The sequence below is a fragment of the Dermacentor silvarum genome, chromosome 8 (genome assembly GCF_013339745.2).
Source record: "Dermacentor silvarum isolate Dsil-2018 chromosome 8, BIME_Dsil_1.4, whole genome shotgun sequence".
In the NCBI taxonomy this organism is placed as follows: domain Eukaryota; kingdom Metazoa; phylum Arthropoda; class Arachnida; order Ixodida; family Ixodidae; genus Dermacentor; species Dermacentor silvarum.
Window position 1 is genome coordinate 98,886,769 of NC_051161.1, and position 14,592 is coordinate 98,901,360.

Sequence of the window (14,592 nt, forward strand, 5' to 3'; positions counted from 1 at the left end):
TGTATGGTGCTGCTCTACACTTGCTCTAAAATCAGAGTGCGTCTAATTGCACCTCAAAACAAGGGCTTTGAAAATTCGAACATTCAAGTTACAAACTAAAAGCGAGAGTCTTGCTCACCCCGTTTGCGTAAGAGAATGCTTCAATTCCTATTGGTGCATAATATAATCCCTGTGGTAAATATAGTCCCTGTGGTAAAAAAAAAACCAAAGTCATTTGGTGAACTAAGGGAAATATGTTTTAAACGCAAATGCGCACAGATTGCGTAAAAGTCAAATTAGTTCATCAAAATGATCTTCTGAAAAAAAATAAAGGTTTGATATGAAACTCACTTGGCATACGACACGTCCAAATATTACCCTATGACAAGCCGAAATAAAGTCTCACTAACGCAGCCCTAAACAAGCAAAATAAACCAAAGAAACGTGCAACAATAATATCACAAGAGAGAAAAAAAATCAGAGGCATGTCCCTCGAAACGGTCGAGTGAAATGGCTTAGAAATCGGCGCCTGCCGCCCGTTAACAACACTCGACGGAGTGCCTTACGCACAGGCCACACGTAAAACGCATTATCGCGTTTCCTTGTCGTTTCACCCAGCGGGGTTGACCGCACCGTTTTTTGCCCAAGCAGCCTCGAACTAGTTTGTGGTCGACAGAAAAAAAAAACACACACCAGACGTCACACAGGAAGATTTAATGCATACTAAGTGTAGAGGCAAGAGGCAAACACCATAAATCACGAGCACATTCGCCTCTTGCCTCCAGCAACATCGTACTAGGACAAGAGAAGCAAGCTCCTCGATCCGCTTGCGGTATTTAAAAGGCAGCGAGAGAAAAGAAATGGCACAAGGAGAGATGTGAAATAGAATGAGGGACACGCGTAAATAAAACGAAGTGTGCGCAAGGAACGAATTAAGACTGTGCCACGCATTTCGGCCCCGGCCATGCCTTGGGGGAGTGATGAGATGGTTAACTGCACGATGTGAATTTAGCACTGAGAGGGTGAACTCTGCAAGTTTTTGGAATGACTAGCTCTTTTTCCCCCTCCCTGACGCCATTCAAGTGTCCTTTGCCTAGAGGACCACGCACGACAGAGGTCTAGTTTAAACAAAAAAGACAAAATGTGCTACGAACGCAAATATAGGGTATTCTTTTGAACAAGAAACTTCAGGGTATATAAAAAAGAAAAGAAAGCACTTAAATGAGCGAAGTGCCTTAGGCGCCCACTCTAGCTTTCTTTCTCTCTCTCCTTAGGAGAGAAGGCGTAGAGATTAACGAGCTGGCAAGGAATGTCGACCACTCCAGCGACGCCACAAAAGAAGCTGGGGTCCCCTGTAGAGGACACCATTACCGCTTACTTCGCATGGAGTGAGCAAATTACAAAGGGTGCCAAGAAAGAAAATTACACATAAAGTAATTCGAAGTTGCCTCCTCAGCGTGCCGCGAAGTCCTTCGACAAAAACCTTCACTTTGTTCGCTTAGGTTTTGCTTTGCACTTTTCTGACAACACAGTTGACAGCCGGTGCTTCACTCTTGTGTTGCACTTCGCTCTCAGTACATCCTAAGGCTTCAGCGTCTATGGGATGCAGTGCTAGACCTGTACATCTGGCACACGTACTCGAAAGTGTGATGTTTCGGCACAGGGTCTTGACAGTGCTAAAGCATAACGCTGTAACGGTGCTCTGCCTATGCTGTCCAACGATAGCTTATATATGATGCAAGAAAAGCAAACATCACGAGCGCTACGCGGATGCCTGCAAGTCATGGCTGATCAAATCGTGCTAACAGTCGCGCTTCGCTCTCTCGGCCACAATCTGCTATAAGTTCATCCTCCTCCTGATGGGCCACATAGAATCTGTGGCACCCATAATATCTGCCCCACTGCAATGTTTCCTCCTACACTCTAAAAAAAGTTTACTCCCTTTGGGCCGTATCTTGTCCCCATACAATAATCGTCATCTGCGTTGCTTGCGTTTCCTTTCTTGAAAACTCAGCGCTCGCTACTTTCCTGCCGAGAATGCTGTTTCACGCAAATAACGCGCAAGCCTTTCGATCGTGACTAGGAAGTTCCGGTCTCGCAGCGTTAAAGAAAGGAAATGCGGACAAGACAGATGACCATTATTGTTTGGGGACAAGACACGCATCAAAGGGTGTAAACGTTTTTTTTTTTTTTTTGTTTTAGGTGCGAAGCACCTTATGCCTCCGGGCTGTCGGCGTCTCCTGTCGTAATCGTCGTCGTAGTCACGGTAAGCAAGCGGCTCGTGCTCCCGCTCGGCACGCGTTCGTGCCGAGCGCTCCCGAGTTCGTCGTCGTTGTCTTCCACAGCTATAGCTGCGTTGCCAGTCATCATTCCAGCGTAGAATTTCACTTCTGTTCTGTCGTCGTAATGGGGAGGCCGCGTTTACGGGGTTATGAGCAATTGCTTAAGGCAGTATGAGCCCATTAGTGGTGCATCACTGCATGCTTCGCACCTCCCAAAGTTTCGCGTTAGTTGAGCTGCATTTCGCTCAATGGGTCATTCGAGCACCGAGTTATCTTTCCTCTTTCACATTATTTATTATTTGAGCATGCTCACGAGATAAACATGCACGCGGCTTTTTGCAGCATCACAGGCTGGTAAACTGTAGCGCTTGTCTTTTTCTCTATGAAGTCGCACAGTTAAGGGATAGAGAAATATCTATATGACGAAACTCGCTTTAGAGAATTTGAGATGACCAAAATATTTGCAGGCGATGGTAACCTTGCATCCCATTTTGATGAAAGTTTGCTTTTGATGTGCTTTTCAAAACTTAGCTCGCGGCGCTCCGCCTGGTGCGCTTCATATGATTAATACAGAGAGTCCTGTAAAATGTGCAGTCTTGTGCAATTCAAGACCGGCCTTGCAATGTACGCATTCGTTTCTCCGACACGTAACTCACGGTCAACTGACATGTGAAATCGTGGAACTTATCCCTCACTTGAGATGAAAAGGCAAGGATATCTATTTTCGATGAATACCAGGCCAGGCCATTGCGGTATCATTGTAAATGATGTCGCAGGTAACACAGCTCGGACGTCACACAAAGGAGCCCACTGCGTCTCCATTCCTCTCTCAAAGGCAGACGCTGCGAGACAGCTTCGCATTCTAGCACGCACACTCTCATGAGTTGAGTGGAATACCGCACATACTGGGTGCACTTGGCTGCACAGACTAAACCCTTTGCTGCAACTCGGAGCTCCGGTCGGACTGCACCGACGCGAAGCGTCTCTTCTGTATCGGTTGTAGTTAGGAGTTGCCTTCATGAATGCTTATTCAGCAATAATTGAAATGGCTGACCGTCCTGCCTGTGATGCCTGCGGCTACGAGGAGAACATTGACCACCTATTGTGCCACTCGCCTCAATTTGAAGCACAAAGATAATCCGTGTCCAATGCATTCAGCGACACTATACGATGGTCGTCTGAGTGCACAGACAGTACTAGAACACCGTCCCCACCGATGATCGTCTCAGAAGGTAGTGAAGGCACTTTTGCGCTTTCTGAGAAAGTCTGGATTGTGCGAGCGCCTTCGACTCCGCAGTGTTGTCCGTGCATGTCTCTCTCTCTCCTTTCTTTTTTTTTAAGTGTAATCAGAACTAGCATATTATTGATTCGCGTTTGACTCGTTCGTAATCCACTTTGCGGTCGTTCAGTCTGTAGACGATATACCCACGATGTTTAACTCCATCGTTTATTCCTGTCTCATTAGGTTCCTTCAAACCGTTTTATGTTTCGTCACCAATGAATCGATGGAAGATGCTAATTATGCAGAGTGATTACATTCAGAAATTCGTTACGCTAGGGTACGTCACATTGACAATTAAACTGCTCCGCTTATTATAGAAGATAACAATGTTTTAAACATTATGTGTCTGAAGTGCAACACTGCAGCAATGCTTCACTGAACACGACAACCACGCACTTCTGGCTCACTCTATCACTCGCACGTACACTGCTCGCCGATCGAGTCTTGTGGTGTCGCATTTTCGAGAGAACTTCTGTCATCGCAGTGCTAGCTTTAAAGTTGACGAATGACCACGGGCAGCGCCAAGAGAAATAGTTCTCGCAATTTTTCACCACCGCGCCAGTTAGACAGGAGCTACTCAGCCAACTGAACGGCATGAGACAATATATGCCGTGACAAAAGTCGGCGGTTAGCCAGAGTAGAGGTCTCGTTTGACTAATGAACTGTCTGGGGGGCTATACTCGAACAGACTGCGGGCGTGCGTGTGTCTAGCGCTGCAGTCTAACGTGGCTGAAAGTTATTGCGGGAGAGCTATTCTTTCCTCTCGTTCACTTCGGCGCCACGTGCTTGTGTGTACGTCTTTCGCAAGTGCTCCCTCCGCGAGACTGTCGCACGTGTGAGCGTATATGAACCTGTTTACTTGCATCGTGCTCTCCGGAAGCGACTTGACCTGACCCTACTCGAAGGAGAAAGCAACTGACTCTCCCGTCCCCTTCAACCGACGCCCGCTACTCGGAAACACGTGGAGCACGGAACTGCTTTGTTTTTGCTTGCTTCATTATCCACCACCTCGCTCTCCTCGCCGTTCCAGTAGTTCCGCGTAGCAGTATACAAAAACTATGTCGGCTCGTTGACATTTATGAAGATAGTAACCCTACTACGGCATGGCATCGAACACTGAACCACCCACAACGTAATGAATTTGTGTACCGCTGAAGAAAGTCATGCGGAAGCAAGGAGCCTAGAGCTGTGAGACATAACGAGTAAGAGAAAAGAAACGCCATTGCCTGGGCTTATATGTATATACTTCGCGCCTTTACGTTCGCTTTTCAGGAAAAATACCTACGTGTACGCTCGAAAAAGGAAATATAATTGATTTGAGAAAAACGGTGAGCACCTACGTAAAACCAAATGAATTTAAGTATTTCAAAGACGCTACGCGAAACACTGAATTGAACAACATGTCCATTACACTGCAGGTCCCACCGCACGTACATTCTCTAAGGCAACTGTAAGCCTCCAAAAAATATCACCCCAGCATCATGTGCTTGTTGTGCGCCAACAAAAAGTTTGTCAAATGGCGTCTCCATAACGATGCGGGTGCAGCGAGGATCGCGAGGGCGCCAGGTTGCCCTTTTTATCGGCATTCGCGTCCGACACATGCTTAACTTCCGCGCAGTCTCTCTCCTTTTACTAAACTTTACACTTGTCCCCTTACTCCTTTTTATATACTGCCGCATTCGCAACGTCCCTCCACTCTACAGCCGTTCCTCTAAGCACATCACACTAAACATTTCTTACACCCTTGGTGGTGGGGGTTTGTCACATGAGGCTATAAAATTTTGCATTGTACACAACAACGCGCTACACTACATCTGTAAACGAGAAGCCGTAGTTGAAAACTCTATTATATAATAAATTAAAACCAGCAGACGTAAACCGAATATATATATATATATATATATATATATGTGTGACCGCAATAGTTACTAGAGATTATTTCATGCAGTGTTTGTGTCGTCTGTCCCAGCTCTATCATATTTATTTACCCCTAAGAGTCGCCCTTAAAGACTTCATTTGTGCCCATTAACCGTTCGATCCTACCGCTTAAGGGTGATGGTGTTAACTATAGGACAGACAAAGCGCCCTCTATGCATCCCTAATGATGTTATAATGTCTGTGTTCACTGCGCATATGTCAGGACGTTAAAACCAACGCTTCAGTTCTTTATACGCAATCTTTGGCACACCCTCGATATCGTTCGCGATCCCTCTTTACCAAGGTGTTCTGGTATACTTCCCAGAGGAAAAGTCACAGCGGGAAATTCCTCGTATCCTTCTTTGTACAGCTTTGCGCCCCTCCCCCCCCCCCCTCCCCCGCTTTCCTCCTCGTGTGTTCTTTTGTTTCCTTGACTTTCGGAGACCGAGCGAGAAAAACTATCACGGAGAACAACCGCTTTCCTTGCAAAAATCCGTCCCGTTCTCCCAGGTGCCAGCAGGGCCCAAGTATACTCCTAGTAGCCGGAAGTGAGCTGCCGTTTCGCGGAAGTAGCTCCTCTATGCGGAGCGCTTGATAGAGGCACATGTGTGCGCGTGCGTGAAGCCTAGTGTACGCGGTCGGGGCGCGCAGTGACAGCGAGAGCCACCGTTGGATACCGCGGACAATGAGGCAACGTTCTTTGAGAAGGCAGTTCACGTGTTTATACTTCCTTCATGTCGTCAGGCCTTGCAGCGTATTTTTTTTTTCACCATTTGTCATCTGGGCATTATATTGTTTATTATTTTTCAATTTCGTTCAGTTTATTTTCTTGTCTCCTAGACATTTCGATCACCCGAATTACAAGCAGCAAGCCCTGCATATAGCAGGGCTGACATTTTCAATTTTCCTTAAACTCTTTCTCTCCTACGCAGGCTTGCTTGCAATATGCCGCCGGAAGAAGTTTTCGGGGAATTTAATTTATAGGGTGTCCCAGCTAACGTTAGCTAAGCTGCTAAAAGAAATAAACGATTTAAAATACACGATGCAAGATACGGTTATATGACCAAGATACGGTTATTTGACAGCCGGGCACCGTAGGTCTTATATTCGTAATTTCCACCGTGTTTTGTATTTTTTTTTTCTTGATAAGCCGCTCCAATATCGTTAGCTCGTGCACACGGTGTATAACAGCCTGGTGCTGAAGTGAACCGAAAGGTTTTCTTCTCTAGGAAGTAGATATCGAGTGACGCTGACGTGGAGTTGCGTTTCTCAAAGTGCTGCACCGTGAACACTTCGAGAGAGCTGAACGCCCTTCGTGGACGCCTCTGGATCACAGACTGGCTAGAACATTAGCTACGACCTACGTGAAGCAGCGTTCTTTGCATTGATTGAAAGCGAATAGAAAGCGACGCACGTGGCTGACGCTGAATGCCTTCAAATAGAACCTGACATCAGTGCCCTCGCTACAGGCGCATGTGTAGCATCCCAATGCTGATTAGTTGTAAAAACAACGAGTGAAGCTGTAAAGAACTTAACTGCACACCTTATCGTCTACTAAAAATAATAAAATCTTTATTGTCACGTATCCATCACAAATCACAGTCTTAAAGGGTGGTTGTCGAAAGCTGAATGAATAAAAGCGTCACAACAACAACGTATGGTACACGATTGTTTTTGCGGTTCCACTACATCATCTACTTTTCTCCGCGCATGGTGTTTGTTTCTGTGTGTATATATATGATATGGACAGACAAAGCCTTTCCTGACATCTAAAAGATTGAATCATTCGCTTAGAGTGACTGGATTTCTTTGAAAGATAGCCCTATAGGGATAGTAAGTGAGATGCAAACTACTTGCATACGTTGAGACTTTGACGTATCCATGAAATAAAGTAGGCAACCCTGCCGTGCTTGTTAGGCTCAGCGTGGACGGTGATACCATCATATCAATGGTCCTCGTGTTTTCTGTACGTAATGGTTTACCGTTTGGTTTCCAGTTGCCGTTTCCTAAGTGCAAAGAAACGTAACGTATAAATTTCAGAACAATGCGCAGGTTCCATGCGAGCAGCCTCTGAGAAGTAGGCTTTCTCAAGAAAATGCAGTTGCAGCAGTTTTTGTACGTTCGACCGAGCAGTAAAGAACCAGCCACACCGGAGGAAAAACGCACGAGGTGGACTGCCGGCGGTAAAACGATGCTGCGGCAGTGAAGCCACACCGATTGGCGGTGCGCCTTTGCGGAAGTCACGTGACGGCATGAAAATCTCGCCTCCTCTCTCGTACTCTGCGTGTAGGTGCGAGATGTCAGGCGCTTTTTCCTTCGTCTGACAGATCACTCTGTGTACGTTCTTCGGCCTTCGTTTTTCACGCGAGTCATACCAGATGATGATGACGACGTCGTCGCAACTGTGATCATATTCATGTTGGTGTGCTTCGTTCTTAAAAAGAATTAGAAACCTGACGAATGTCACTGTGTTGACCCCCAGTATCCTCATACACTGTTCAATTGACACGCCTATTATCCTTAATTTCTCTGTTGTCATCTTTTCCGTTGTCCCAGTTGAATGTAATAGGTCAGGGCGCGCGAGCTCGTGTCGGTGTCTGTCTTTCTCTAGCTGAATAAATTCCGTTTTCGCTCACACTACGCCCTTGGGAACCATCCGAGTCGAAAACACCCCAGTCCTAGGCTCTTCGGGTCACTAGCGCCTAGCGCACACCGCTACCGCGTCTAATTCTACGCGCAGCTAAGTCGCCTGGCACGCACTTTCCTACACGGATATTCCTGCCGCGGTCTTAGACCGTCATGCTCTGTGCCCTGCGGTGTGGTGGCGTATGCAATGAAGGATATGAATGCACTACTTTACTCCCTGCGGTATTTGGTCCTGCACGAATGACTTCGTGCTACTCCTGGTGTATGTGTGGACGTCGCGCTCTAGCTGATTCACCGTCTCTTTCTTTCTTTTTTTTTTCTACGTCTCTCTGCTTCCTCGCCGTGTGAAGGTGCACTAGAACTCGACAATGTCTGAATAGCCTCCCCACCCGGAAGCTGACTGACCCGACGTAGGTGTTCTTACCCCGGTTACTTCCCTTATAACGTAAGAGCTGGTATCATGCAACGCATTCTTTCTCTTTCGTCATATTTAGCAATGAAATAGTTTGCGATGCTTTGTGTGCCCTTGTCCCGATGTGTTTTCTTTTTCTCAATGTGGGCGACTGGGTATGTGGCCCGTTAAGATACGAATCTACATGATATTTCTGCTGCTGCGTTCACCAAGCTCGTTGAGATATATTTTTTTACACTTACCCCTGCTTAGGTCATTGAGCCATCCTTTTCATTAAAGTTCACTCTCTCTCTCTCTTTTGCACTTTGTATTCTTTTTAACTGTGATGACCTGAAAAGACTTGGAGGTTTACGCATGTCTAAACATTCTTGCATGACGAACTATTGCTGACAAATTACTTCCAAGAAGTCTAAGAAATCACGAGGATAATAATATTCTTAAGGAAGAACTTAACACGGATATTCTGCTCAGCATTATTGCCTGTCTAATTTGAACCGTCAAGACGCACACAAATAATAATGCCAAATACATCCCTAGTAATCCTGGCAGGGAAAAGTTAATTTGATGTGTATTGCCACGTGTGCATACTCTTTTTCATGGCGGTTTCGTTTTTCGCATACCTTCAGCGTTATCAGGTTATCGTTGTTTGGTCAAAGCATTGTTACAGCATGAATGTTGTACCCGCTTTCATATCAGCATGCCTGTCCTGTCAGATTATTCGCGATGCATGGCTTAAGTTCCAGAGTTCTTTCGATGACCACTGGTCAACATTAAATTTTGGTGGCACACTCTGAATGCAGGCTGGCATTTAAGCGTGTCGTTCAGAGTGACGACCACCGACTCTTTCAGCCTAAATTGCCTCTGATGGCGTGATTTTGTTTTTTAGGGGGCGCTAGTTCGCAAGCAACTTTCCTCTCCAGACCGAAGTTCTCAGGCAAAGGTGGCGTTTGGCCACATCTGCCTTAAGGGTACTTTTGTAAATAAGCGCAGGCTATCACAATGATCACAACTCTTGGGATCTACCTCTAGAGATTGAGGCTGTAGCGGCTAAGATTTCTTCCCGTACCACATTAAGACGCACTTATTGAAGTGACCGGGCCGCGTTATTGCTGGAACATCCCTAATTAAAGCCAAGAACGGCGATTATTTTCACTGAAAAAAAAAAGCATGGTTGAAGAAAGCAAAGCAAGATTCACTTCAGTATCGCATGTTTGGCTCCGTTGCCACTACTCGTGCGTCATCCACGTATGCATGCTGAACATCTGGATTGATCGCGATACTGTGATCTGAGGGCATTTACGCACAACCTCATAAAAATAATCCCCCTGCCACCAATGATGGCATCTATCGATCTCATAATTACGTAGGACCATTCGTGCTCCATAACTATACTGTTCGATGATTATTGTGCACTCATGGGTCGCTGAACTATGCACACAGATAAGAAAGCGCGGGAGAGTAAAAAAGTTCACCAGATAAGCGTCCCTTTGGCTATACTCTGCCGTGGAGAGGCCGTAAAATGAAGCGAAGGTGTGAAGAAAACAAAAATTCGCGTGCACCACACAGTAGTGAGCGAACTTTGTGAGAGGCCATACGAGACACATATCAGCAAACATGATATGTAACTTCGCGAACTATTATGGCGCCATGACTATAGAATAAAAGGCAGCGATATGCAATGGGTCGAACGAGAACCGACCTTTGAGTTGGGATGCGCCGGACTTGCAGGAAGACCCCGCCGTGCCGTCGTACGCCCCGGACTCGCTCAGTGCTCGCGAGAAGTGCTCGTCCACCACGGACGAGATGTCGCCGCTATAGTACGTGAACACCACACAGTTGGCCGACACGTAATGCGCGTCTCCGGGCGACGCCGATGTTCCGCCTGTCACCACCGCCGAAGAAGGGGACGAGCCGCCTCCTCCCGTCACTACCGCCTGTGCCGCTGTAGTGTGTCCTCCGGGCAGTGAAGACGACGACGTGGCCTTGCTCGCCTGAACGGAGGACTCCTCCCGGTCGGGGCTCCTGGCCGCCAGGGGAGTCGAAGGCGACGACGACGCCGCCACGGCACATGCCGACGAGGAAGACGAAGAACGACCACTGGAACCGTGATGGCCCGAGGAGTTGCCGCCGCTGTTCACGCTGTTATTGGCGGCGGTGCTCCCGCTGTGGTGGTTGTGGTGGTGGTTCCGCGAGTGGTGCGACGAAGAGGAAGAGCCCGCGGACGACGTGGAACGCGGCGGACCCAGGGACTGCAGCGACGAAGGCGGCGTCGCGGGAGAGGACGCGGCCATGGCGGCGCTGCCGGCCAACAGGTCGTGCATCTTGGGGCTCACGAACCGCTGCCCAAGAAAAAGAAAAAAAAGAAGAAATGAGAGATACGACATGATGTACCAGGGTAAGAGGCGGATTAGCCTTGCGACATGGAAAAAGCATGCACGCAATGAAGGAACCACAAAAATCTCAACATGTAGAGAGTATGTGCGAAGACGCATTATACGTCGACTATTTCTGGAACAGCCACGCGAGCAGGAGCACATGAACAGATACACACTTTCTTCGGTCATGATTGGCCTGTCTGCCATTGTGCCAGCATTGAGCGAGAACGCTAGCATATAGTTTGTTGATTCTAGGTGCAATTACCAGCCTTGACTGCAAGTAGTCCGGCCTTTGTGGTATCGTAATTAAACATTTTGCTGATACCGTCGAGCTAAACTCAAGCAATCCAGAAAGTTCCAATACCACTGTGAACAACGGAGGTTGCGAAGGATCGTTATTTCCTTTCTCACACCAAGATGCAAGCTGGTTATGACACCGAGCGTCTCGAACTGTCGCTTCAACAGAATTGACCCATCGTTAAAGCGTCAAATGCCACTGAGCATTTCTCCGGTTCGATGCAATTTTACTGTTCTGCCAATATGGCTATACAAGTGGATTTTACGAAATCTTATACTGGTACCTTATTGGAATGACCGATGACCCCATGTGCGACTTTTGCATATCTGAAGAGACACTCGAACACGTGTTGTGTTTCTATCGTCGATATGACACTGACTACGACGATCTTCGGACTTTGTTTGGAGGGCCTATTTAAGTGACCTCTACAGCATTTAAAAAACTTTATTATAGCATCCTGAGCATGAGGAGGATGTATGCAAAGGGTAAGATTGGCAGTGAGCTTGTGCACGTACTTTTACACGCAGCAAAAGGCAACGAAAAGGAAGTGCCTGTCTGGTCTCCATGGTGTCTGGTCGTGTGTTTGTCCGTATCTATTGGCCGCTTGATCGAGCGAAGTCGGCGCCTGGCGGACACTACCTGAACCCTGCATAGTATGGATGGTGCACCGTGTCATCTGCTAGTTACTGCGTGCTTCTTGTGCGCTTATGGCGTGCATATTGTCTAAATACTATTTGTTCCTTAGTTGTTGCGCTGTCGTAAGTGCTGGATACGCATTTTGACGATGCAGAGATGCATTTGGCATTCCACTGTAGTCGCTCTATGATAACATAGATATTTGTACGTGTCGAGCGCGCGATATGTGATCGTGGCACCCTCCGTTTGGCAAAATGATTGCAATTTTGCAATTTTGTCACCGCGTTGCGTTTGAAGCACATCAGAAAAGGCATTTCACGTCGTTCCAAGCAAATGAAATGGTCGCAGTGAGACGTGAGTGCTTTGGTTTAGCGACTTACTGTCGTTCTGTCTGGTGATTCCGCAATCTTTGTGATACCACAAAACTGAAGTCGCGTGAAGATCACCCAGGAAACAGAAAAAAAAGTACCCTAAGGTATGAAAGCATACTCAAATTTTATCAACGGGTGCACTTCATCTTAGGCGCATAATTGCGTGACTGTCACTTAGAGGTACCACCGAAAACATTATTTGCAACTCAGCCTCCCTTTTATTATGTTGTTCTGAATTTAATACGAAGAAATCTTTTTGCCTTGGAGGTGAATTGTGGCACTTTGATACTTTGATTTCCTGGCACAGAAGGTAGATAATGTGTGACATGACCATCGCTATAGACGCAGGATTCCATAACAGTGATTTGCCGGCGGCTATTATTGTATGCGCTCTTTAGTCTCACGTTGCTAGCTGGACGTAGGGTAGTGGCAAATATTTACCTAAATAAAGGAAACACAACAATATAGAGGCCCTTAAAGTATACTTGGAACATTCCCTACAACTGTCGTGCACGTGACCATAGGCAAGGACAGCTTTGTGCTTAATTGCAATGTTTTTACTGTTACTGCGAAAGAAATAATAGCGTGTGAAGCAATACGGCGATGGAGCTAACGCGCTACCATACGCGGTGACATTGCTTGTTTGCTGGTAATAGTAGCGGTTGAGGACTTCATGAGAAAAACAAAAACAAAAAACGATTCGTTTAAGCGAAGAAATAAAGTGCACAGTTAACACGTTGTCGTATCTTTTAAAATAAGTACAGGTGCAAAATTAGCAAGAAATTCTGGATCAGTAGAGTTGCGCAAAATAAATACCAGAGGAGTACGTAGAACGCAAGCAGAACAATCACAAAAAGAAAAGCACCAAAGAAGTGCCGGATCGAGCAGACCGTGTGGCCAAGAGTGAGTGCTCCGTTGAATCACTGTTTGCGCTTCTTTCACGCAAAATAAGAATGCTCAATGCGTTTCTTGCAAAAATGTGGAACTGGAGGTCATTATACTCCCAGTTCATTGCAGCCAGCGCGTTTTATTAGCACACAATCGGCTGAAATCGCCAGCAGCGAAGCGCTGCAGTGTGTATTTGAATGCGCGCCGCCGACTGCATGCAGCTCCATCTCGCGGTGAATATCCCATTTTAAGAAACAAAGGTTGCCGAACCACGGTCTTAAGCATCGCAAGCACACAAAGCGTTGGCATTGTCACAGTTTCAGAAATGACCTTCCCTCAGTGACCGTTTGTGAGTATGCTATAGGCAGCCCCAGATGCGCGCATTCATTTGGCACCTCAGTCAACGAAGGGGTCAGTCGGCGTGCAAGAACGCAGAGGTCTGAGTCGTAGAAATGAGGCATTGCGGTTCTTGTACAGTCTGCAGTAAATCTAGCACGGGCGACAGCACCAGCCGACCTTGCCACCCGGGGCTTTTCGGTACAAATTTAGTGAGCCTTGCCTCGCAGCTGTTAGGAAGCATGGATGATTGTGACACTGTTGTGAATGTTTTGCCAGTGATTATGTAAAAGTTACGAGAACTTATGATGGTATTCCTTAGGAAAGCCTACTGAGAAGTGGGCTCGAAATTTCACGCCTATTAGGATCGTAGGATTGGCAGAATGATGCCTGTATTTCACATAAACAGCGACGAGAAAAGGCCAGATATTTGAGTACAAGTGTCACCCAACAGTCACACACTTTATAGGTTTCTGAAAGTGGTGGTCAAGCGCTGACTAGATATAGTTATCAGTGGCTTCCTCGCATTTCCGCGTTTTCTTCAACTACGTGTTAAACATGATTTTCGCGATTTAAGCGCATGCTTCGAGGTACAAGAAAAAATAAAATGCAAGAAAACGGAGAAGAGAGGAATTCAAAGATGCCTGGCGGTCCACCTCACGCCGATGTGCACGCGAAGGTTCGTAAACTGCATGAGCACCGAACGATACCGGATTTGCACGACACGGTACCCTGGCCACGTACTCGTTCGCGCGTGGAGCGCCGCCGAAGCTCACCCTCGTCTTGTTGGTTTTGACCTTCAAGCGATGCGCGACGCGGTGCAAGGTCACGGCCATTGTTAGCGGCGGTCGCGGGTAAAGCGCTTCGGCGTCGTCTTCTTCAAAGGCTACACCGCCTCTTCACCCCGCCAGATGACCGGTCGCGATACACCCGAAGCGGTGGCGCCGGGCGCTCGGCACGGCGTACATCATCGCGCGCTAACTGATCGAGCGAGTCGGATCATCGAAGTAACTTCTGTACGCATGTAGCTGTGGCGTTTCTTGCTTGTGAGCTTGCTTTAGTTGTCGCAGGCTTGTGGCGTTCAAAGTATTCGAAAGTATATATAAGTAGCCGGCCTCTCCCTGCGTAGCAGGCATTTGATGATTGCGATCGCCTTGCCACTATATTGCG

General features: G+C 47.1%; 1 protein-coding gene across 4 annotated transcripts in view; it reads right to left on the bottom strand.

Moving 5' to 3' along the window:
- Positions 1–14,592, bottom strand: part of LOC119461591 (transcription cofactor vestigial-like protein 2) — a 71,403-nt gene that overhangs the window by 40,706 nt on the left and 16,105 nt on the right. For all 4 annotated transcript variants that reach the window (XM_049673276.1, XM_049673274.1, XM_049673275.1 and 1 more), the window contains exon 2: positions 10,218–10,857. In XM_049673276.1, the coding sequence (XP_049529233.1) occupies positions 10,218–10,857 (640 nt within the window). The remainder of the gene's footprint in view (positions 1–10,217; positions 10,858–14,592) is intronic.